The sequence below is a fragment of the Anomaloglossus baeobatrachus genome, chromosome 10 (genome assembly GCF_048569485.1).
Source record: "Anomaloglossus baeobatrachus isolate aAnoBae1 chromosome 10, aAnoBae1.hap1, whole genome shotgun sequence".
Lineage (NCBI taxonomy): Eukaryota > Metazoa > Chordata > Amphibia > Anura > Aromobatidae > Anomaloglossus > Anomaloglossus baeobatrachus.
This window is the reverse complement of record NC_134362.1, coordinates 46325768-46351412: the sequence shown is the minus strand read 5'-3', so window position 1 is coordinate 46351412 and position 25645 is coordinate 46325768. Positions and strand designations below refer to the sequence as shown.

Below are 25645 nucleotides of genomic sequence, written 5' to 3'. Positions count from 1 at the left end.
TTCTAAGTCAACGTGGGCATACAATTGATTATAATGGGTCTGGGGGTAAGATACCCCCCACCCCCCCACTTGCATGATTATAGTGAACGGGAGGAAACATCACCACGGCCACCAAACAAGCCGGTCATACCCACTAGGATTTAGCCACAACCCCTCTACTCCTCCCATAGCATCCGGTCACCACCTCTGTTCGCTGCCCCTCCATAGCGTGGCAGCAACCTCCTCTGCCATCTGCTGCAATTTCTCCTCCATTAGACCCCTGTACAGTTCTGTGTTCTCTCTAGACAGATGCGGCCATACTTTCTCTCATGGGTTTCCGCTTCGAAGGGATCTTCACAGCGACACTGTTACCGCTGCTCCTCACTATGGTAAGACGGGCGTTCCTGGCCCTACGCAGTCTCACGCGTCCCCTTCACCACACACTTCATGCTTCTTCTTGTCTTCCTATACAGGTTTTGTTCCTCGGCCCTCTGGTCCAGCTCTGTCTGGATTGTCCGTGGGGTCTTATCGATGGCTTGAAAGTCGCTGTTGGTGAGCACGCTTCTTAGTGTGAACGTGGCGTTAATATCTGTGTTCTCATCCTCGCTCCTGTGTCTTATGTTTCTTCCTTGTGGCCTGCAGATCCCCGATTCTGGATGCTTTGTGTCACTGACATGCGATGGCTTCGTAACCAGGTGATTGCCCCTCTTACAGAGGAGTTGGTATTTAGAGCCTGCATGTTGCCTATGTTGGTACCGTGTACTAGTCCAGGCACCGCTATTTTTACATGTCCGCTATTTTTTGGCATTGGTAAGTATAAAATTAGGTCAAATAATTTAGTTGATTTTCATATTTCTCATTGCACATATTCTGAACGTTTTACACTGATTAAAAAAATAAAACGTTTGCAATATTTTTGTCCCCCATATGCAAAAACTTTGCAAATCCCTTTATTAGAGAACTTGTGCTCATTCCTATATAAAAAATGCTTCTGTGTTTGCCAAACCCATTTCTTTTCCTCAGTATATTTTCCTGACTTCAGCTGCATTGATATCAGAATGTACTCATTTTGGAGTACAGATGATGGCAGTGATGGGTCAGCTGCTGTCTCCTCCTTGAAGTGTTCCACTTAGGCCAAGATCACACAGCCGTATAGTCTCTTGTGCGAGAGACTCGGATCTATTATGGTAACGACACTTGGATCAGTGCGTCAGCAGAGTGTCATACGCTGTGCTCCGTTTCTCTCGTATGCGAGAATCTAATGACAAGTGCGGAGAAGATGGGGAACGTACCATACCATATTTTTCGGATTATCAGACGCACTTGTCCTCCCAAAAATTTGGGAGGAAAATGAGGGGTGCATCTTAAAATCCGAATGTAACTTACCGGGTGGTGGTGGAGAGAGGTAACAGGAGGCCAAGTGAATGCTGCATGGCTCTGTGCAACGGGCAACAAGGCTCTGTGTGGGGGGCAGCGAGGCACGGGCCATTCTGAAGATGTCGGCGGTAAGGGATTTCAAATAATGGCGCCCAGAGTTGATGCGTGCGTAGATGAGATCTTGAGCTGAGCGCTCCATCTACGCACGCAAGTTCTCATCTACGCACGCTCAGACACCGGCCACAGTTTCTTTGCAGCCCGCACCGCTGACCTCTTCAGAATGGCCAGGGCATAGCCGCGGCGTCTGCCCCAGGGCTGTGCCGCAGCCCGCAGTGAGTATTTGGGCCCCCGTCTGCACTGCCTGCAGTATCGCCGTATGATCAATCTTCTTCATAAGCAGCTCATCCTTAGAGTTATGCCAGCATCACACGGTACAATATATCGGGCGATATGTCGTCGGGGTCACAGAATTCGTGACGCACATCCGGCATCGTTTGATATGTTGTAGCGTGTGACAGCTACGAACGACTGTGAACGAGCAAAAATACTCACCTTATCATTGCTCGTTGACACGTCGTTCATTTTCATAAAGTCGTTCCTCCTGCGCGACGGTTGTTCATCGTTACCAAGGCAGCACACATCGCTCCATGTGACACCCCGGGAACGACGAACACAGCTTACCTGCGTCCTCCGGCAATGCGGAAGGAAGGAGGTGGGCAGGATGTTACGTCCCGCTCATCTCCGCCCCTCCGCTTCTATTGGCCGGCCGCTATGTGACGTCGCTGTGACGCCGAACGTCTCCTCCCCCTTCAGGAAGAGGATGTTCGCCACCCACAGTGACGTCGTTAGGGAGGTAAGTACATGTGACGGGGGTAAACGACTTTGTGCGACACGGGCAATGAATTGCCCGTGACGCACAAACGACGGGGGCGATTGCACATGCAATCGCACGATATATCGTACCGTGTGATGCCAGCATAAGTGAGATACAGGGGCTAAGCTGAGCCATCACTGCCATCATCTGTACTGAAATGAGTGCATTCTGGTATCAATGCCGCTAAAGGCAGACAAATAGACTGGGTGGGGGAGAAGCAGTTTGGAAGCCACCTACTTAATAATAATAATAAAAAATTATTATTATTCAGGAATTGAGATAAACCCCCTAATATAGTGAAGTGCAAAGTTTGATAACTTCCCCACGTGGACCTCAGCACTAGCACATAGTCTACTGTTGGTTTAGGTGCAGTCTGTTGTGCACATGGGCCAAAGATACGTTTGCTCAGGGTGTGCTCAGACAAGCCCTTTCCATCCTGTGTGCGTTCAGTGTTATCCTTTGTGCTAGTGCACATTGGTGACTTTCTACAAGGACCATAGCTCTGAGTGGAAAAAGAACTGCTACTCTTGTCTGATTTCTGCGTCTGTCCCTTATCTAGTTGCTCACACAGATCAATCACGTTCTCACATTGGGGTCCACCATGTTCAGTGCTCATCTGAGTATAACCTACATGCTTGGAAAATCGCCGGCGAAATATAAAGACCACCACCAAGAATTTACACACCCTGATATTCTGTGAATGCCCTTCTTGGGTCAGTTTCTGGGGAGGACCATTACTCTGCTCTATACACACACTGCGATTAATGAATGCATGAAATATTAATAGAAACATTAAAAGCGTAACGTACTTAGGGGTACTTTAAACGTTGCGACATCGCTAGCATCAGCTAGCGATGTCAAGCGCGATAGCACGCGCCCCCGTCGCACATGCAATATGTGGTGATTGCTGCCGTAGCGAACATTATCACTACGGCAGCGTCACACGCACATACCTGGTCGGCGACGTCGCGGTGACTGCCGAACAATCCCTCCTTCAAGGGGGAGGTGCGTTCGGCGTCACCGCGACATCACTAAGTGGCCGGCCAATAGAAGCGTAGGGGCGGAGATGAGCGAGACATAACATCCCACCCACCTTCTCCCTTCCGCATTGACGGTGGACGCAGGTAAGAAGATGTTCGTCGTTCCTACGGCTTCACACAGAGCGATGTGTGCTGCCGCAGGAACGACAAACAAGATCGTACCTGCAGCAGGAGCGACATTATGAAAATGAACGATGTGACACAGATCAGCGATTTTTGACTGTTTTGCGCTCCTTCATCGTCGCTCCTTGGTGTTACACGCTGAGATGTTGCTACCGGCGCTGGATGTGCGTCACAACAACCGTGACCCCGACGATATATCAGTATCGATGTCGCAGCGTGTAAAGTACTCCTTAGTTAGCCATTTTTGATCAAAGAGTGCAAAAGCCTCCAACCACGGTGGTCTCTAAACACTATTGTCCGACCTCTCCACGTGCCAAACAGGCTCATGTGAATGAAGAGTGAAAGGGAACTTGTCAGGTGAAATATGCACCTAAAACCACGAGCAGTTCTGGGTGCATATGGATAATCCCTGCCTAACCATCCCTGTATACACTAGCATAGATAGAGATCTATAGAAAGTGTTTCTAAAGATCTTTTATCATATGCTAATGAGCGAGGGGACTAGTCCTAAGCGTTTCTCCCCTTAGCTAATCAGCCCACATAGCATGCCCCTGTGGGCATATTAACATGCTAATGAATATACAGCGATGCTGCACATACCTCACTGTTCATGGTGCTCTGCGCATGATCTGGAGTACCCAAGGCTTCCAATCAATCTGGTGCCGGGTGTAAGCTTCCCGGCTTCAGTGAGGTACAGTGCGCATGACCGGAAGTGCTGAGGACTCCAGATCATATCCACTGCGCATCCATCCTCCGCCAGTTGCTATGAACAGTGAGGTATGTGCGGCGTCGCTGCGTATTCATTAGCATGTTAGTAACCCCACAGGGGTATACTACCATGCTAAGTGGGCCGACTACCTAAGGGGAGAAACGCCCTTAGGACTAGTCCCCTCGCTCATTAGCATATGATAAAGAGATCTATAGAAAAAGTATTTCTAAAGATCTTTTATCTATGCTACTAGATACAGGGACGGTTAGGCAGGGATTAGCAATATGTACCAGGACCTGCTCGTGGTTCTGGGTGCACATTATACCTGACATGTTTCCTTTAAAAATTAAAACATTGTCTAGGAAACATGGGTCAAAGAAGATGCTTTTAATACAAAAGGTGTGCTAGTCCTATTATATTTTATATTGTATTTTCTTTATCGTTCCTTTGGGAGACCCAGACCATGGGTGTTTAGCTTCTGCCTCCGGAGGACACACAAAGTACTACACTAAAAAGTGTAGCTCCTCCCTCTGAGCTTATACACCCCCTGGTAGCCAGTCCTAGCCAGTTTATCGCTTTGTGTTCAGGAGGTCATACATCCACACATGCATTCTCATCTGATTTGTTTGACTTTTGGAAAGAGTTTGAAGAAAAGCGGGTCCATGTCTGGACCCACGGCATGTCCCTTCTCACCCCACTGTGTCGGCGGTGTTGTTAAGGTTGATTTACAAGGCTGAAGCCTTACATGCCGCGCTCCTTCACCATCCCTTCTGGGTTCTGGCTTGAAGTGGGAGCCAGCACGGTCTCCATGCCTGGCAAGAGTCCGGTCTCCATCCACAGCCCCTTGAGGATTCTGTTGGACCGGAGCACTCATCCCCAGGGACATGGCCCTGCGTCTCAGCAGCTAAGTACCTGAGACGTTTATGTTGGGGGTCCCGGTTCTTTATTGTATGGGGAGAGTATGCTGTATGTGATTGTGTTTAACTTTTCCGGCGGGTTCTCCAGCTTTTGCCCGAGAACCGCGCCGATGGTGCCTGCTTGTCAGCCTCGCCGCTTAAATTTAGACCCCGGCTTCGCCGGAGGCCTAGTTTCGTTTTCCTGCCCTCGCATGTCACTCATGCAGAGGGACAGGTTCGGTTCCTCCCGGTGGCCGTTCTACACAGGGGAGGGACACTCCCCACTGCTGGGGCGTCCCTCCTTCCCTGCAGGTCTCTATAGCCCTCCAGTTCCCGCTCTTTTATAGGAACGCCCCTAGTCCCGCCCCCTCCATTTCTCAGGCAGAGTTCACTCTGCTCTGGGACATCCTGCATTCTGCATCTCTGCTGAGGTGCTGCGCTCTGGGGGACCGGGCTTCGGGATCTGGAGGGCACACAACACCGCGCTCAGCGGTCTGGTAAGCCACAGCCGGTCTCCGGTTGTGGACCTCTGTATATTCTCCCTGGGGTTCATTCTTTGCAAAGCCCCCACTCCAGCAGCATGTCTCACACAAGGAGCAAGGCTCCAAAGCTTTATTCTGCATGCACTGCATGTAAGCTCCTGCTGCCTGAGCCGAGCATTTATCCACACTGTGATGGTTGCTCTAACTTGGCGGTGCCACAGCCTGAAGTCTCACCCCCAGTGGTCTCTCAGGCTGCTGCTGCTGCATCTGTGACTGAACCCCCGGCCTGGGTAGAGTCCTTTTCTAGGTCCATATCCCAGTCGTTTTCTGAGTCCATGGGACTTTTGTCCAGGACTTTGAATATGCATCAGCCCCCCTCACAGGGTGCCTCTAATACTCTTGACAGAGGACTCCTATCCTCTGACCTCCGTCCATCAGAGCTCACGGAGGATTAATCATCTGATCCCAGACCCCGTCCTTCTAAGAGAAGGCGCAGGGTTTCCTCCCCCTCCCCATCCCACGGCTGTCTCAAGAGCTGACTCTCAAGATGAGGAGGATGCCCTCACTGGGGGCTCGGAGGCTATGTATCCCATCGATTTCTCTGAGGGTGACTCAGATCTTAGTGATTTGATTGCTTCTATTAATTCTGTGCTGGATCTCAATCCGCCAGTGTCAGAGGAGCAACTCTCTTTGGCAGAAAAACATCAGTTTACCTCGCCTAAGAGAGTGAAGAGTGTGTTCTTTAACCACTCCAGTTTTCAGACCGCTGTGACCAAACCCAGGGCCTGCCCTGACAAATGCTTTCCAAAGCGTGGTTCTGATGACCGGTTTCCATTTCCACCTGAGGTGGTCAAGGAGTGGTCTCACTCCCCAAAGGTAGACCCTCCGGTGTCTAGGCTCTCAACCCGGACCGTTGTCGGTGGCTGACGGCACCTCACTTAAGGATTCCACTGACCGTCAGATTGACCTTCTGGCCAAATCTGTGTATGAAGCGGCGGGGGCCGCGTTTTCCCCGACTTTTGCAGCAGTGTGGGCTCTTAAAGCCATCTCTGCTTCTCTGGAGGAGATGCATTCCCTCACCAAGGAATCTATGCCTGAGATGGTTACCTTAACTGCTCAGGCTTCAGCTTTTTCATCTTATGCCATGTCTGCCATGCTAGAGGCTGCTCATCGCACTGCGGTGGCTTCAGCTAATTCTCTTGTTATCCGCAGGATTTTGTGGCTTCGAGAGTGGAAGGCAGATGCTTCTTCCAAGAAGTTTCTTGCTGGGCTCCCTTTTGCTGGTTCACGGCTGTTTGGTGAACAGCTGGGTGAAATAATTAAAGAAGCTACTGGCGGGAACAGTACTTCCATGCCACAAACCAAGACCAGGAAACCCGCCCAGGGTAGGAATCAGTCGAGGTTTCTAAGCCTTCCACCTCGTCCGCTAACTCAGCCAAGGATCAGAAATCCAACTGGCGCCCAAAAGCGCGTCCGCAGAAGACCGCAGGAGGTTCTGCCACTAAGGCAGCTTCCTCATGACTCTCGGCCCGCTCCAGCCACGTCCTTAGTCGGTGGCAGGCTCTCCCACTTTGGCGACGCTTGGTTAAAGCAAGTCTCCGATCAGTGGGTGAGAGACATCATATCTCACGGCTACAGGATAGAATTCTCTTCCAGCCCTCCAAACAGATTTTCTCTCTCAACTCCCCCCTGCTCCAAGGCCGCCACCTTCTCGCAGGCCGTGGCGTCCTTGCAGGCAAATGGAGTGATTGTCCCAGTTCCCGCTCAGGAACGGTTCAGAGGTTTTTACTCAAATCTCTTCCTAGTTCCAAAAAAGGACGGTACCTTACGGCCCATCCTGGATCTCAAGCTTCTCAACAAGCATGTCCGGGTGCGGCATTTTCGCATGGAGTCTCTGCGATCAGTCATTGCCTCTATGACCCAAGGGGAGTTCCTGGCGTCCATCGACATCAGAGATGCCTATCTACATGTGCCAATCGCAGTGTCACATCAGCGTTGGTTACGTTTTGCGATAGGAGAGGATCATTTCCAATTCGTGGCTCTCCCCTTCGGGTTAGCCACGGCCCCTCGGGTATTCACCAAGGTCATGGCGGCAGTGATTGCGGTCCTGCACCTCCAGGGGTTGGCAGTGCTCCTTTACCTGGACGACCTTCTGGTCAAGGGTCCATCCAGCGCAGACTGTCAGCGGAGTGTTTCGCTCACTCTCGCCACCCTAGCCCAATTCGGATGGCTTGTCAATCTTCCCAAATACACTGTGACTCCGACTCAGAGTCTCACGTACCTAGGGATGCAGTTTGAGACTTTGCCGGCACTTGTGAAGTTGCCCTTAATCAAACAGCAGTCTCTCCGGCTAGCGGTGCGCTCTCTCCTGAGGCCCCGCCGTTATTCCCTCAGGCGCCTGATGCAGGTGCTGGGTCAAATGGTGGCTTCCATGGAGGCGGTTCCCTTTGCCCAGTTCCATCTGCGTCCTCTGCAGCTGGACATCCTTCGCTGTTGGGACAAGCGGCCTTCCTCCTTACAGAGGTTAGTGGCTCTGTCGCCACGGACCAGGAGCTCTCTTCAGTGGTGGCTTCGACCCCCTCTCCCTGTCCCAAGGGTGCTCCTTCCTGGCTCCGTCCTGGGTGATTCTCACCACGGATGCCAGCCTATCCGGCTGGGGAGCGGTACATCTCCACCACAGAGCACAGGGCACTTGGACTCCGTGCGAGTCAGCCCTTTCAATCAATGTGCTGGAAACCAGAGCTGTGCTTCTAGCTCTCCTAGCCTTTCACCACCTGTTGGCGGGCAGGCACATTCGAGTCCAGTCAGACAACTCGACAGCGGTTGCCTACATCAATCACCAAGGCGGGACACGCAGCCGCCTGGCAATGTTGGAGGTCCAACGCATTCTTCAATGGACGGAGGACTCCAAGTCCACCATATCCGCAGTCCACATCCCTGGCGTAGAAAACTGGGAGGCAGATTATCTCAGCCGTCAACCCGTGGACGGTGGTGAGTGGTCCCTGCACCCGGCAGTGTTTCAGTCAATCTGCCGCAAGTGGGGCACTCCGGACGTGGACCTAATGGCATCCCGTCACAACAACAAGGTTCCGGTTTACGTGGCTCGCTGCCATGATCCTCAGGCCTTCGCCGCGGACGCTCTGGTTCAAGACTGGTCCCAGTTTCGTCTGTCCTACGTGTTTCCCCCCTCTAGCTCTCTTGCCCAGAGTCCTGCGCAAGATCAGAATGGAGGGCCGTCGAGTCATCCTCATTGCACCGGACTGGCCTAGGCGAGCTTGGTATCCGGACCTGCTCCAACCGTCCGTGGAGATGCCGTGGCATCTTCCGGACCGTCCAGACCTGCTCTCGCAAGGTCCGTTTTTCCGCCCGAATTCTGCGGCACTAAATTGACGGCGTGGCTCTTCAGTCCTGGATTTTGACGGCTTCTGGTATTCCTCCTGAAGTCATCTCCACTATGACTCGGGCCCGTAAGTCTTCCTCCGCTAAGATCTATCACAGGACTTGGAAAAATTTTTTGTCCTGGTGTCGCTCTTCCGGCCATCCTCCTTGGCCATTCTCGTTGCCGACCCTTCTGTCTTTTTTACAGTCCGGTCTGCAGCTAGGACTGTCCCTCAACTCTCTCAAAGGACAAGTCTCAGCTCTATCAGTGCTGTTCCAGCGGCGTCTCGCCCGACTGGCTCAAATCCGCACCTTCATGCAAGGTGCGTCTCACATCATGCCGCCTTATCGGCGGCCCTTGGATCCCTGGGACCTTAACTTGGTCCTCACGGTATTGCAGAAACCCCCCTTTGAGCCTCTTAGGGAGGTTTCTTTCGTCTTTCTCAAAAGATGGCCTTTCTAGTTGCCATAACTTCTCTCAGGAGAGTCTCTGATTTGGCTGCGCTCTCCTCGGAGTCACCTTTTTTGGTTTTTCACCAAGACAAGGTAGTTCTCCGTCCGACCCCGGACTTTCTTCCTAAGGTGGTCTCTCCCTTTATACCTTAACCAGGATATTTCCTTGCCTTCCTTCTGTCCGGCCCCTGTTCATCGCTTTGAGAAAGCGCTGCATACTCTAGATCTGGTGCGTGCTCTCCGGATTTATGTGGCTCGCACCGCTGCGCTTAGGCGGTGCACCTCTCTTTTTGTGCTAACCACAGGGCGGCGCAAGGGTCTCTCTGCTTCTAAGCCGACCTTGGCCCGTTGGATTAGATCGACCATTTCGGACGCCTACCAGAGTACTCAGGTGCCTCCCCCGCCGGGGATCAAAGCACACTCGACCAGAGCTGTCGGTGCCTCTTGGGCTTTTAGGCACCAGGCTACGGCTCAACAAGTCTGTCAGGCTGCCACTTGGACTAGCCTGCATACCTTTTCGAAGCACTACAAAGTGCATGCTCATGCTTCGGCAGATGCGAGCTTGGGCAGACGCATCCTTCAGGCGGCTGTCGCCCACTTGTGAAGTTAGGCTCCGCCTACTTCTTAGTTTTTTCTGTTTATTCCCACCCAGGGACAGCTTTGGTACGTCCCATGGTCTGGGTCTCCCAAAGGAACGATAAAGAAAAAGAGAATTTTGTTTACTTACCGTAAATTCTTTTTCTTATAGTTCCGTATTGGGAGACCCAGCTCCCTCCCTGTTGCCTGTTGGCAATTTCTTGTTCCGTGTGTTATCACCGGCTGTTGTCGTGGACAGAGTCTCCGGTTGTTCCGGTTCTTACTCGGTTCTACTTGTGGGTGGCTATTCTCCTTCAGCTTTTGCACTAAACTGGCTATATTTGGTTATCCAGGGGGTGTATAAGCTCAGAGGGAGGAGCTACACTTTTAAGTGTAGTACTTTGTGTGTCCTCCAGAGGCAGAAGCTAAACACCCATGGTCTGGGTCTCCCAATATGGAACTATAAGAAAAAGAATTTACGGTAAGTAAACAAAATTCTCTTTATCTCATATTTTCATATTATTCTGTTCTACTCTTGGATGTTTAATTACTATTTCTTCTCATTTCAGCTCATTTCCATCATGTTATTGAACAGCTGAGGTTTCGGCAAGGAACCGTCCTGAGCATATTTCTGTCTGCCGGTGCGTATTATTGCATTATCGGACAACAAATATATATTTTTTTCTCACGTTTTTTAATTGTTTTGCATGTCTTCTTTGTTTTTTGTTTTTTTTGTTTCTTTTGCACAAATGAGGCCATTTTTTTTGTTTTCTTGTAGCTTTTCAGTTTTCATACACTGCAGTGTTTGGAGCATACACCGCATTTATCTTCATAAGAACAGGTGAGAAAATGTGGCTTTGAGGCCTGTCACATACTTTGCATTTCAATGCCATTTTTTTTTTCCCCCCCTCAATTTATGACACAACTAGTAATGGATTAAAAAAAGAGTAAAAACAAAATGCTCAGAATAACTACATAATAATAAAAAAATTATATAAATTATATAGCAGTTTTTGTACAGAATTTAGGTGTAGAATCCATGATTAAGTAATGAAAATGTGAGCATGCCGCTAGGCTCCCCGCAACTGCTCCATAATGCAAAGTGTGAACTGAGCCTTTGTGGAAAAGTTTGTTTGCTTTTTTTTTTTTTTTTTTTTAAAGTGTTTGTTCACGACATGAAGACCGCATCTAATTACTGTCATTGTTTTCACTGTGGCCGCCACCACTAAGCCCTTATATACAGCATTCCAGAATACTGTATGTAAGAGCCCAGGCTCACTTTTATTATACTCACCTAGGGGGCAGTCTGGTCCAATGGGTGTTGCTGCTCTCCGATCTGGCGCCGCCTCTCTGTTTCTCCTATATATAACTAGATGTCTCCATTCTGGTATATGGCCACATAATGGTGTATGACCCCGCCCCCCCCCCTCATGGCCCCATACTGGTATAGATGTACCCATAATGGCCCCAGCCTGGCCACATTCTGGTACATGTGGTACTCCCGGGAGCCACACACAGTAGATGAGAAAAATAACTGTTCTCACCTCCGCTTCCCCGATATCCTCCCTGATGATGGCATGCCGCAACTGACCAGTGTGTAAGCGGCGCAGCGCATGACGTCACTGTGAGCACGGTGAGCTGCCGGGTGTCGTCATATTCTCTGCTCCACACACACTGGATTATGGGCGTGGTGAGCAGTGAATATTCATAGCCTTAAAAGGCGGCCAGCACATCACAGTGCAGGGACCCAACGAGTCTCTGTGCTACAATGTATTCTAGCCGGATGCGTGCACTCAGACGCACATCCAGCAGGGCCTAATCGCGATTGTTACGCCCCTGCACAGCTCCTACATCATATCACAAGGTAAAAACCTGCTGACAGATTCCGTTTAATCCTATATATATGATGCTCTGGTGCATAATCGTAACTTGTGAGAGTCGTACAGAAGGCGTTTTTACTTCTCAGTTTGTGGGTTGTTTTGTTTTTTTGTTTTTTTTGTTTTTTTTTTTAATGGAATATATCTAGAAATGACTGATCTGTCTTGTTTCTTTTTCCAGGACACTTCATTGGCCCCGTTCTGTGTCATTCCTTCTGCAACTACATTGGATTCCCGGCCATTTTTACCGCTTTGGATCACCCCCAGCGTGCAACTATTGTCCTCTTCTACGTGCTGGGGGTCGTCTTGTTCTTCCTGCTGCTATATCCTATGACGGATCCCGCCTTGTACGGGGACATTCCCATCTGCTATATACTGGACAAGCGCTCCGCAGACCATCGCTCGCTTTGTCTATGACCACAACTACCTTGAACTCCTCTGCCGTGATGATCATGGCTGAAATAGAACAATAGGGGGGGGGGGTGTCTATAATATTTTTTTTTTTTTTTTATTTTGGGGGGGGGGGGGGGTGTGTGTGTGAACATATTTCACTTATTGGTAATATTTTTGCTCCAAGCGGCGAAAAACCTGATACCTGGTTGGTAGAACTTTTGTTGTTAGATTGCGTGAACCAATGAATGTTGAGAAGAAATGGGGGTTTTTTTCCTTTTTTTTTTTTTTTTTTTTTTTGTGCATATTAGTAAAAAAAAGGAAATAAAAATTCTTATTTTTGGAAGACGCACACCCCCCCCCCCCCTTCCCCCATGCAAGCAAACAACCGAACTTGCGTATCTAGTATCGTTTTTAGGACTAGGTGCTTGTTTGCCACCAGATATCGTATATTTTTGGATGTAAATTTATTTCATAATGCTCTATTTTTTTACATTTAGATGTGGATCCCGGCATAAAACTCAGCTTTTCTTGGTGAAAGGGAAAAAAAAAAACTACAAAAAAATACCCCAAAACAAACCAGCTGTTGAACTTCCACCATTTATTTCATTCTCGTTTCTGTACTTGATCTAAACTTTTAATGATGTTGGGAGTAAATGTATCGAATAATTGTACTTATATTTTTATGCAAATGTCTAAAAGCTGCTACAAAATCTTGAAAACGGAAGTGGATAATGCATTGTTTTTTATTTTATATTTTTGCTCAACATTTGGTTGTAGACATTGAAAACTGTGCATCTGCTGCTACTAAAATGTCTTTTTAACCTTTTGTCTAGTGGAACTGCATTCACATAAAAGCAATATTCTGTTTTGTTTTTATGCATCGATCACTTTGTTACTTCATCCTAATATCTTAGATTTATGTTTGGTGTCTTCTCCCAAATAGTATGGGGGGGGGGGGTGTTTAAAGGGAACCTGTCAGGTCCTGTATTTACCCAAAACCATGAGCAGTTCTGGGTACATATTGCTAATTCCTGCCTAACTGTCCCTGTATCTAGTAGCATGGATAAAGAGATCTTTAGAAAAAGTATTTCTAAAGATCTTTTATCATATGCTAATGAGCGAGGGGACTAGTCCCCTGGGGGGGGGTTAAAGGGAACCTGTCAGGTCCTGTATGCACCCAAAACCATGAGCAGTTCTAAGTACATACTGCTAATTCCTGCCTAACCGTCCCTGTATCTAGTAGCATGGATAAAGGGATCTTTAGAAAAAGTATTTCTAAATATCTTTTATTGTATGCTAATGAGCGCGGGGACTAGTCCCCTGGGCGTTGTTTCCCTTGCTAGTCGCCCTCCATTAGCATGTTAACACACTCAGGGACGTACTAATCATGCTAATGAATACGCAGCATCAGAGGATGATCTCACTCGCCTCTCCTCTGCCATTGCTGCACCAATGCTGGATTTCGGCTCAGTGTGCATGACCCCGGACTTCCAGTCATGTGCACTACTTCTGTTTGAAGCCAGGCCACGTATACCCGGCTTCGTAGTGCGCATGACCGAAACTCCTGGGTCATGCGCACTGAACTGAAATCCAGTGTCAAGCGCGATGGCAGCGGAGAGGTGAGTGAGATCATACTGACTCTGTGCATTCATTATCATGTTAGTACACCCCTGTGGGTGTACTATCATGCTAATGGGGCTGACTAGCTAGGGAAGCAACGCCCTTGGAACTAGTCCCCTCGCTCATTAGCATACGATATAAGATCTTTAGAAATCCTTTTTCTAGAGATCTGTTTATCTATGCTAGTGTATACAGGGACAGGCAGGGATTAGCAATATGTACCCAGAACTACTCGTGATTCTGGGTGCATATTACACCGGACAAGTTCCCTTTAATAGCTGGGGGGGAAATTACTTGCGGTGATTTAAAAAAAAAAAAAAAAAAAAGTTAATAGATGGATAATAAAGACCCAATGAGTTTATTACTAATTCTGGCGTAACCATCCCTGTGTCTCTTAGCATAGATAAAGGGATCTTTAGGAAAAAGTATTTATAAAGATCCTATATGCTATGCTAGTCAGCACGGGGACTAGTCCCAAGGGCTTTATTTCCCCCAACTAGTCAGCCCTCTTAGCATGCCCCTGTGGGTGTGCTAACATGCTATTCAATGCCCAGCGTCATCAGCAGTGATGCTCTCAACTGTGTCCGTTGTCACTGCCTCAGACACCGGGATTAGGCTCAGTGCTCATGAGAAGAAGTCCGGGCACTTCCAGACCAGGAAGAGATACCAATTATATGTAAACAAGCAATTACTGCCTACAGCCAGTGGAACCAAAGGTACAAAATTGCAGGTAAATAATTTTAATTATTTATTAAGTAGAAGTGAGGGCCAGGGTCTAGAGTGGCGTAACCCAACGCACGTGTGATGGCCTACAGGGTCACTTGACGCACCTTCTTGCCCATGATGAAGCGGGGATAAATCTATTTTTCCTTTCGTCACGACAGCACCCACGAGAGAGGGATCCGCCCCCTTCAGGACAGGAAACCTACAGATAAAAAGGGGCGGTCCCCCTCCCTCATCAGTTGGTTTCCTGTCCTGCATGGAGAGGAACCTACAGTACCTGGGTCCGGTTGAGTCCGTGCGGTCTCCGAGGGAACGGCGGAGCTCAGGGTCCAGAAGCACGGTCGGTGGAGCTCCCCTCGTGGACTCCGTCCTCCGGTGCACCTCGTCCTCTTTCCTTTGGTCCGGCTTTGCCTCCAGGGAAATGACGCCTGCACATGCGCGTGCCTGCTGCTTCCGGGTTGCTCTGCTCGTGCGAGGCAGGGGGGGCCCTGCCGCGTCAGCGCGCTCTCTGCTGCCGTGTTCCGGAAGTGCACAGGAGCGCTTCCGGGGGAGTGGACCGGGAAGGTTCCTAGTGAAGCCCGTGGACCCCTCCTTCCTGAGCCGGACGCGGCATGGTCGGTAAGTTGCTGTCTGTCGCCGGCAGTGCACGGAGGCCGGCGCCTCTCCCTGTGTCGCGGGCTGCGCCTTCCGGCTGCATGGCGTGTGCGATGTGTCCGGGGCCGCGTCCGCGCTTTGTCTCCTCGACGGTGGCCCGGCAGTGCACGGTGGATCATCAATGAGTCTCTGCCTGCCCTTCCCCCTGCCGCCCGTCCGGGGTCGGTGCGTTGCTTCAGGCCGGGAGCGGGCCTTTGGAGCTAGGATTCTGCCGCATGGACGGTGGCTGGGCCTCCTGACCCCTGTGTCTTCTGTGGCCTCCGGGCCGCTTGCCTTCTGTGGCCTCCGGGCCGCTTGCCTTCTGTGGCCTCCGGGCCTCTTGGCTTCTGTGACCTCCGGGCCGCTTGCCTTCTGTGGCCTCCGGGCCTCTTGGCTTCTGTGACCTCCGGGCCTCTTGGCTTCTGTGGCCTCCGGGCCTCTGGGCTTCTGTGGCCTCTGGGCCTCCTGGCTTCTGTGGCCTCTGGGCCTCCTGGCTTGTGTGGCCTCTGGGCCTCCTGGCTTCTGTGGCCTCCGGACCCCCTGGCTTCTGTGGCCTCCTGGCTTCTGTGGTCTCTGGGCCTTTTTGGCTTCTGTGGCCTCTGGGCCTCTTGGCTTCTTTGGCCTCTGGGCCTCTTGGCTTCTGTGGCCTCTGGGCCTCTTGGCTTCTGTGGCCTCTGGGCCTCTTGGCTTCTGTGGCCTCCGGGCCTCTTGGCTTCTGTGGCCTCCGGACCCCCTGGCTTCTGTGGCCTCCTGGCTTCTGTGGCCTCCTGGCTTCTGTGGCCTCTGGGCCTCTTGGCTTCTGTGGCCTCTGGGCCTCTTGGCTTCTGTGGCCTCTTGGCTTCTGTGGCCTCTGGGCCTCTTGGCTTCTGTGGCCTCTGGGCCTCTTGGCTTCTGTGGCCTCTGGGCTTCTGTGGCCTCCTGGCTTCTGTGGCCTCTGGGCCTCCTGGCTTCTGTGGCCTCTGGGCCTGTTGACCTCTTAGCCTCTGTGCCTCTTGGCCTCTGTGCCTCTTGGCCTCTGTGCCGCTTGGCCTCTGTGCCTCTTGGCCTCTTGGCCTCTGTGCCTCTTGGCCTCGGTGCCTCTGTGCCTCTTGGCCTCGGTGCCTCCGGGCTTCTGTGCTTCGGGGTCCCGGTCCTCTGTGCCTCCTGGCCTCGTGCTTCTTGGCCTTGTGCTTCCTGGCCTCGTGCTTCCTGGCCTCGTGCTCCGGGCCTCGTGATTCCTGGCCTTGTCCTTCCTGGCCTCGTGCCTCTGTCCCTCTGCCTCCTGGCCTCGGGCCTCTGTGCCTCCGGGCCTCGGGACTCTGTGCCCTCTGGCCTCGGGCCTCTGTGCCCTCTGGCCTCGGGCCTCTGTGCCCTCTGGCCTCGGGCCTCTGTGCCTCCTGGCCTCGGGCCTCTGTGCCTCCTCGCCTCGGGCTTCTCTCCCTCCTGGCCTTGGTGCCTCCTGGCCTCGAGCCTCTGTGCCTTGTGCTTCCTGGCCACGTGCCGCTGTTGCCTCCTGGTCTCGTGTCTCCGGCCTCTGTGCTTCCAGATCTTGTGCTCCCTGGCCTCTGTGCTTCCGGGCCTCCTGGCCTCTGTGCTTCCTTGCCTCCTGACCTCCGACCTTCCTGGTCTCTGGGCCTCCTGGCCTTTGTGGCCTCTGTGGCTTCTTGACCTCTGTGGCTTCCTGGCCTCTGGACCTCCCGGCCTTGGGCCTCCGGGCCTCCTGGCCTCCTGCTTCTGTACCTCCTGGCCTCGGGCCTCTGTGCCTCCTGCCCTCTGTGTTTCCTGGCCTTCTGCCCTCTGTGCCTCTTGGCCTCTGTGCCTCTTGGCCTCTGTGCCTCTTGGCCTCTGTGCCTCTGGGCCTCTGTGTCTCCTGCCTCTGGGCTTCTGGGCCTCTGGGCTTGTGTGCCTCTGTGCCTCTGTGCCTCTGTGCCTCTGGCCCTCTGTGCCTCTGGCCCTCTGTGCCTCTTGGGGCCCCTGTGCCTCTTGGCCCTTGGACCGCGGGGGCCTGTGTTCTAGTCTTCCGCCTCTGCCGCCTTGCGCCTCCCTGGCCTTGCGCCGGGCCTGGCGCCTCGGGCTTCATGCTTCGCTTCTGGTGTTCCTTGCTGCTCCCTTCTGGCCCTGCCGTCCCTGGTTCTCTCTCCTGGGTGCCGTGCTTGTTCGAGCGCCCCTAGGTTCTTCCGTCCTGGCCAGCCCTCCTGTCACGGAGTCCCTTCCTTCCCCCCGCGTCGCGGACCTCCCCTTGCCGGTGTGTTTTTTTGTCGGGGCGTTGCTGCCTTCCCGTCCTTGCTGCGCTGAAGGCCGCCAGTCCGCACCCAACCTTGTGGTCGGCTGTGGATGCTCTTCCTGCCCTCCCTTTCTGCCTCCTCATCTGCTGTATTCCGTTGTCCTCTGTTCTGCCGTTCTCCTGTCGGGAAGGGTTATGGGTCTCTCGGTCGGTCCCCTCCGGGTGCCTGTTTCTGCCCTGGACGCCCTGTTTAAATCCCGTCTTGCGGGTTCTGAGGGGTTGTGCGCTTCCTTCCGGCTGGGGGCCGCTGCCAGCCGGTCCGTATACCGGCTCTCCTCCCTGGGGTCTTGCTCTAGGGTTGGGCTCCCTACCCTTTGCGCCCTTTTAGCCCCTCTCTGTCGTGTGCTCTTTCTCCCTTCCTTCCTTTCGCGTCCTTGATTGGGGGGGCTCTGCCCCCCCCCCGGGTCGCTCGGCGGCCCCTTGGCGGCTGGATGGGTCTTTTGTTTTTTGTCTTTCAGGGTTCCGGCTGTGCTCTTCTGGTGTCGTGCCGTCTCTTGCCCCGATGGCTGTGGACTACTGTTTCCCTCGCGTCTGTGGGCAGCCTGTTCTCCTGTCCTCCTCGGTGACGGATCGTTCTCCTGGGAGGTGGCCTCCTCCTTGGTGGCTGTGGCGGATGTCTCCTCGACGGTTTTTTAAGGCTGTGGCCTGGTCTTCTCCTTCCACTTTTCCGGGCTCTGCCGGCTGGCCTTTGGTTCTTCCACTGACCTTCCATTTGGCAGCTTGGCTCTTCACGTGGTTATCCCGCCCTCAGTGTGTCTTCTCTCTAAGTCTCTCGTGGGTGCTGTCGTGACGAAAGGAAAAGACTATATTACGTACCGGTAATGGGATTTTCCTGAGTCCACGACAGCACCCTTTACACCCCTGCCCTTTCTTTGTTTGTTTTTTCTCACGCTTCGGTGTCCTGGGCTTCATCTGTGTTATTTACTAATTCTTGGCGGTTCCTCTCCCGGTCTCTGCAACCAACTGATGAGGGAGGGGGACCGCCCCTTTTTATCTGTAGGTTTCCTGTCCTGAAGGGGGCGGATCCCTCTCTCGTGGGTGCTGTCGTGGACTCAGGAAAATCCCATTACCGGTACGTAATATAGTCTTTTGGTTGAGTGTAAAGGCCCCGTCACACTAAGCAACATCGCTAGCAACATCGCTGCTAACGAACAACTTTTGTGACGTTGCTAGCGATGTTGCTGTGTGTGACATCCAGCAACAACCTGGCCCCTGCTGTGAGGTCGTTGGTTGTTGCTGAATGTCCTGGGCCATTTTTTAGTTGTTGCTGTCTCGCTGTGAAGCACACATCGCTGTGTGTGACAGCGAGACAGCAACAACTAAATGTGCAGGCAGCAGGAGCCGGCTTCTGCGGACACAGGTAACCAATGTAAACATCGGGTAACCAAGAAGCCCTGTCCTTGGTTACCCGATATGTACCTTTGTTACCAGCCTCCGCCGCTCTCACTGTCAGTGCCGGCTCCTGCTCTGTGCACATGTAGCTGCAGCACACATCGGGTTAATTAACCCGATGTGTGCTGTAACTAGGAGAGCAAGGAGCCAGCGCTAAGCATTGTGCGCTGCTCCCTGCTCTGTGCACATGTAGCTGCAGCACACATCGGGTTAATTAACCCGATGTGTGCTGTAACTAGGAGAGCAAGGAGCCAGCGCTAAGTATTGTGCGCTGCTCCCTGCTCTGTGCACATTTAGCTGCAGCACACATCGGGTAATTAACCCGATGTGTGCTGTAACTAGGAGAGCAGGGAGCCAGTGCTCAGTGTGCGCTGCTCCCTGCTCTCTGCACGTGTAGCTCCGTGCGGTGGTAACCAAGGTAAATATCGGGTTGGTTACCCGATATTTACCTTAGTTACCAAGCGCAGCATCTTCCACGCGGCGCTGGGGGCTGGTCACTGGTTGCTGGTGAGCTCACCAGCAACTCGTGTAGCCACGCTCCAGCGATCCCTGCCAGGTCAGGTTGCTGGTGGGATCGCTGGAGCGTCGCAGTGTGACATCTCACCAGCAACCTCCTAGCAACTTACCAGCGATCCCTATCGTTGTTGGGATCGCTGGGAAGTTGCTTAGTGTGACTGGACCTTTAGACTAGTGATGAGTGAGCACTACCATGCTCAGGTGGCCCACCCATTACTAATACTGAGGCTCGATATCAGCTCGCAATTCACAGCGCCCATCAACCATATTTATTACCCTGTTTGCCACCACACCAAGGCAACAGGAAGAGGCAAGGTGAAGCGCTAGGATTCTTGCATCTAATAGATGCACCACTTATGGCGCGGGCTGCTAGTTTTAGGCTGTGGGGGGGTCAAATAACAATGGCCTTTCCCAGCCTGAGAATATAAGGTCACAGTTGTCAGCTTTACCTTGACTTGTAAACCAATTTTGGTGGAGCTCCCTGTTTTTTATTTTAAATTACTGCATTTTTTTGGTTTATAAGACGCACCCCAAATTGAGAAAAAAAAAATGGTAGAGAAAAAAAAAAATGGGGACTGTTCTATAATCCCGTGGTGTTACAGGAGGGGGCAGCAGCGGTGGTAGAGCGGAGTCACAGGAGGCAGGGGTGGTGGGTGTTACAGAAACTAGGCTGTGCTGTGGCGGAGGCTGGAGCTTGGGCAGCCGTACTGGGGCGGGCGGTGAGGGCTTCATCGAAATGGCGCCTGGAGTCATTGCAGATTGAGCTGTCGGCTCAATGGCAAGCCTAGATCTCATCTGCGCAAGCACCGCCATTTTCCTGAAGTCCACTGCTGGGAGATCAGTGGGCCAGAGACGGCGCGTGCGCAAATGATAACTTAAGCCGAGAGCTTCATCTGCGCACGCGCTGACATTATTTGAAGTCTTTACTGCCTGCCCCGCAGTGCCAGTCCAGCCTCTAGACACCCTGCCCTAGACCCCGCACAGCCGCTGGATACTCTGCACATCAACTGCAGACCCCGCACAGCTACCCCAAAACCAGCCGCTGCAGACCCCACACAACCATTGCATGCTCCTGCAGAGCCGCCGTAGCATTCCCCTGCCTCCTGCGACCCCTCTCCACCACCCTGGTAAGCTACATTCAAATGATAAGACGCACCTCTCACTTTCCTCCCAAACTTTTGGGAGGAAAAGTGCGTCTTACCATCCAAAATCTACGGTATTTATTAAAAAATTAAAAATAACAGCGTGGCGTATCCTCTGTTTTGGATTACCAGACAAGGTAGAGCTGCAGGATGCAGCAGTCTGCTTCACCTTAGCTGGCCACCAAAAATAAGAGGAACCCCATGTCATTGTTTTTTTGTGGGAAAATACTTAATTTGTGGCTAAAAACAAGGCTAAATATCCTTTAGTGCCACATGAAAGGCACTAAAGGGTGCAAGCTTCCAAACTGCAGGGGAGTGGGACATTATATATGTGTTGCACATCTATCTATCTATCTAGATTTTGACCGTTTCTAAAACTCCATGTTAAAAATGCATGTAACATTGATGACCCGACCGATACACTGACTTCACAGGGACAACACGAGGAGACTAGGCGAGGGGGAAAAAAATCACTAGCAAATAACACTGGTGTAACTGTGGAATAAAAGCGAAAAAATAGGGTCTTACCCGGTATAGGGTTTTTGACTAGTGCTGAAAAATGCACTCATCTGGTGGGGTTGTGCCCGTCAGAACTCCTCGGTGGTAGTCAGCAACGGCCCCGAAAGTTAATAGTATTATAAACGGGGAGAGGAATACGGGTGTAAGCCGCGCTAAAACCACAGAATCCAGAAGATTTGAAATAAATCCCTTTATTTTCATAAGTCTACGTGTTTCAGAGATATAACCATCTCCTTCTTCAGGACAAGGGAAATCATAACTTATGATTTCCCTTGTCCTGAAGAAGGAGATGGTTACAGTGCCTACAAGTAGTCTTCAATCCCCTACAGATTTAGCAGGTTTGATAAGATGCAAATAAGTTAGAGCCTGCAAACTTCAAACAAGAGCAGGATTTATTAACAGATGCATAAATCTTACAAACCAACAAGTTATGTTGCTTAGTTAAATTTTAATAAATTTTCAACATAAAAGTGTGGGTCAATTATTATTCAACCCCTAGGTTTAATATTTTGTGTAATAACCCTTGTTTGCAATTACAGCTAATAATCGTCTTTTATAAGACCTGATCAGGCCGGCACAGGTCTCTGGTGTTATCTTGGCCCATTCCTCCATGCAGATTTTCTCCAAGTTATCTAGGTTCTTTGGGTGTCTCATGTGGACTTTAATCTTGAGCTCCTTCCACAAGTTTTCAATTGGGTTAAGGTCAGGAGACTGACTAGGCCACTGCAACACCTTGATTTTTTTCCCTCCTGAACCAGGCCTTGGTTTTCTTGGCTGTGTGCTTTGGGTCGTTGTCTTGTTGGAAGATGAAATGACGACCCATCTTTAGATCCTTGATGGAGGAGCGGAGGTTCTTGGCCAAAATCTCCAGGTAGGCCGTGCTATTCATCTTCCCATGGATGCGGACCAGATGGCCAGGCCCCTTGGTTGAGAAACAGCCCCACAGCATGATGCTGCCACCACCATGCTTGACTGTAGGGATGGTATTCTTGGGGTCGTATGCAGTGCCATCCAGTCTCCAAACGTTACGTGTGTGGTTGGCACCAAAGATCTCGATCTTGGTCTCATCAGACCAGAGAACCTTGAACCAGTCTGTCTCAGAGTCCTCCAAGTGATCATGAGCAAACTGTAGACGAGCCTTGATATGACGCTTTGAAAGTAAAGGTACCTTACGGGGTCGTCTGGAACGGAGACCATTGCGGTCGAGTACATTACTTATGGTATTGACTGAAACCAATGTCCCCACTGCCATGAGATCTTCCCGGAGCTCCTTCCTTGTTGTCCTTGGGTTAGCCTTGACTCTTCGGACAAGCCTGGCCTCGGCACGGGTGGAAACTTTCAAAGGCTGTCCAGGCCGTTGAAGGCTAACAGTAGTTCCATAAGCCTTCCACTTCCGGATGATGCTCCCAACAGTGGAGACAGGTAGGCCCAACTCCTTGGAAAGGGTTTTGTACCCCTTGCCAGCCTTGTGACCCTCCACGATCTTGTCTCTGATGGCCTTGGAATGCTCCTTTGTCTTTCCCATGTTGACCATGTATGAGTGCTGTTCACAAGTTTGGGAGGGTCTTAATTAGTCAGAAAAGGCTGGAAAAAGAGATAATTAATCCAAACATGTGAAGCTCATTGTTCTTTGTGCCTGAAATACTTCTTAATACTTTAGGGGAACCAAGCAGAATTCTTGTGGTTTGAGGGGTTGAATAATAAATGACCCTCTGAATAAACTTTTCACAATTTAAAAAAAAGAAATAACATTCTTTTTTGCTGCAGTGCATTTCACACTTCCAGGCTGATCTACAGTCCAAATGTCACAATGCAAAGTTAATTCCGAATGTGTAAACCTGCTAAATCTGCAGGGGGTTGAATACTACTTGTAGGCACTGTATATCTCTGAAACGCGTAGATTTATGAAAATAAAGGTATTTATTTAAAATCTTCTGGATTCTGTGGTTTTAGCATGCCTTACACCCATATTCCTCTCCCCGTTTGATACTAGCATGACTTTCAGGGTTCGGTTCAACTTGCGTTTTGCACGGACGAGTGCAATCTGCTAAAACATCGCATTGCTCTCACTCTAGTGCAAAACCATGGGGCAATGTCCATCTGTGATTGATTTCTCATGGCATAGTGTTATGCGGAATGAATAGCACCATGCTGCGTTTGGCAGCGAGTCTCGGCTCATGCACCCCCATACAAGTCTATGGGAGCGTGTGAAACATCGCACTGCACTCGCATGTCATCCAACCTCAGTGCAATGTACACAGAGACAGACAGTGGAGGAGATGGGGAGAAAGTGCTCCCTCCCTCTTCTCCGCAGCTGTGATCCGATCACAAGATTGTATCACAGTCGCATGGCCCTAGCAGCAGAGGGTCATTAGCATATCGCTTCCGATGCTCTTGCATCACAAGCTATGCGCAAGTGGAACCGAACCCTCAGAATGACACTGGCATCTCATTCCTAGACATTTCAAGACTCAAGAGCAACAACGGAGCTATATTTTATACGCGGATGTGACTGCACCCTAAAGCAGACAATGATGACAATTTAAACTTGAAGGAGTGTCAGGGAATTAAAGTTCTCAAGTCATATGCCTGCCATCAACAAATCAACAATATTACACCTGAGTGATATATGACCATTAGTAATAACTGTACCTTTGTTACATTTACAGCAGGTTCATAGGAAATAATTTCAAAACAAAACTCAATGGTTTCACTGGGGATCGAACCCAGGACCTTCTGCGTGTAAAGCAGACGTGATAAGGCTCTGTGCGCACTGGGAAATGCCTTGCGTAAATTCCGCATGCTCTCAAAGATTACCGCACCCGCGGTAAAAAACGCGGGAAACCGCACCCGAAAACCGCATGCGGTTTGCCGCGGTTTGCTGCGGTTTTACCGCGGTATTGTTCGCGGTATTGCCGCGGTTTTGCCGCGTGCGGGTTGGGATGTGCTTTATTGCATTCAATGCAATAAAGCACATTGAAGAAAAAAAAAATACATTTAATTCTGATAGTAGATAGACAGAAGAATAGATAGAGGGATAGATAGATAGACAGACAGATAGATAGAGGGATAGATAGATGACAGATCGCTGCATTTCCCACGGTCGGCAGTGAGTTCACATTACCGGCCGTGGGAAATGACCGGTAATTACCTCTGCTGTCTGCTGCATTCATTCAGCTCTGTGTCTGTGACAGTCGCGGCTGGATGGAAGCAGCGCAGGACGTCGGACCTGTGGATTACGCCGGAGCTTTGTTTGGGGGGGGTTAATAAAATGGTTAACGAGGCTTGTTGGTTTTATTTAAAATAAAGGATTTTTCGGTGTCTGTGTTTTTTTCACTTTACTTACGGGTTGATCATGTCAGCTGTCACATAGACGCTGCCATGATCAAGCCTGGGGTTAATGGCGGTGATCCCCCATCACCATTAACCCCTTGTATTACCTTGCCACCACTGCTACACGGTGGCAAGAAGAGCCGAGGACACTCCGGTAGTGCCGCATATTGCATGCGACAGTGCCGGGGCAGCTGCGGCTGATATTCTCGGCTGCGGGAGGGGGAGTGAGGCGGGGGACATTACCCCTGCCCCTCTCCCTCCCCAGCCTGAGAATACCGGGCCGCCGCTGTGTGCTTACCTCGGCTGGACGGTAAATATGCAGCGGAGCCCACGTTCTTTTTTTTCTATATTTCCGTTTTCTTTCTATGTGTGTTCTATGTGTCTGTGTCTATGTGTTCTATGTCTGTGATGTGTCTGTGTCTGTGATCTGTGTGTGTTTACTCTGCACGGCTTCCTCTTCCTGTAATGACATCACTTCCCTGCAAAACCGCAGACAAGCGATGCACATTACCGGAGGTAAACCGCGAAATACCGCAGGGAATAACGCAGGAAAACGCAGTGAACCGCACAGAATTTGCTGCCTGCGTTATTCCCTGCGGGATTTCATGATTAACATTGAGTCAATGGAGTGAAATCCCGCAGCGATGTGCGGAAAAGAAGTGACATGCACTTGTTTTTGCTGCGGGATTCCCGCAGCAAAACATGCAGCTGTCAAATTCCGCCCAGTGTGCACAGGATTTTTTTTCTCCATAGGATTTGCTGGTGATTCACTGCAGAGATGTTATGAACATTTTCTGCAGCGAAACATGCAGCAAATCCGCGGAAAATCCGCGGCAAAATCCGGTAAGTGCGCACATAGCCTTAGGCTGCTTTCACACCTCCGGTTTCTGCAATGCGGCACACTCCGGCACTTTGCAGGAAAATCGCAACCGTTTTTTTTTTGCTGCCGGTTGCGATTTTCCTGCATAGACTTTAATTAGTGCCGCATTGTGCCGCATGGCTTTGCGTTCCATCCGGTTTTTGCCGCATGCGGCAGATTTAGCCAATGCGGCGGCCGGATGGAACGTTGCCTGGCACGTTTTTTCGTGCGGCAAAAAAAAACCGCATCGCGCCGCATTCGGCCGATGCGGCGCATTTTTAAATGCATGCCTATGGCGGCCGGATGCGGCGCGATGCGGCAATAACCGCATCCGGCCGCCGCATGCGGTTTTTGCCACTGCGCATGCTCAGTAGCATGCCGCAAGCGGCAAAAACAGGACTGGCCGCAAAGGAAAAACTTATGCAAAGGATGCGGTGTTTTCACACTTGAGTAGCTTATAGCTCGGTCCAGCCATATTGGCAAAATCC

General features: G+C 51.0%; 1 protein-coding gene across 5 annotated transcripts in view; it reads left to right on the top strand.

The window, feature by feature from the left end:
- Nucleotides 1-12239, top strand: part of RCE1 (Ras converting CAAX endopeptidase 1) — a 433314-nt gene extending 421075 nt beyond the window's left edge. For 3 of the 5 annotated variants that reach the window (XM_075326534.1, XM_075326535.1, XM_075326532.1), the window contains 6 exons: nucleotides 285-368; nucleotides 453-531; nucleotides 622-789; nucleotides 10457-10528; nucleotides 10666-10728; nucleotides 11946-12239. In XM_075326534.1, coding sequence (XP_075182649.1) covers nucleotides 285-368; nucleotides 453-531; nucleotides 622-789; nucleotides 10457-10528; nucleotides 10666-10728; nucleotides 11946-12181 — 702 coding nt within the window. In that variant the 3' untranslated portion in view covers nucleotides 12182-12239. The remainder of the gene's footprint in view (nucleotides 1-284; nucleotides 369-452; nucleotides 532-621; nucleotides 790-10456; nucleotides 10529-10665; nucleotides 10729-11945) is intronic. The other 2 variants (XM_075326536.1, XM_075326533.1) reach the window with 2 other exon arrangements.
- The last annotated feature ends 13406 nt before the right edge of the window (nucleotides 12240-25645 follow it).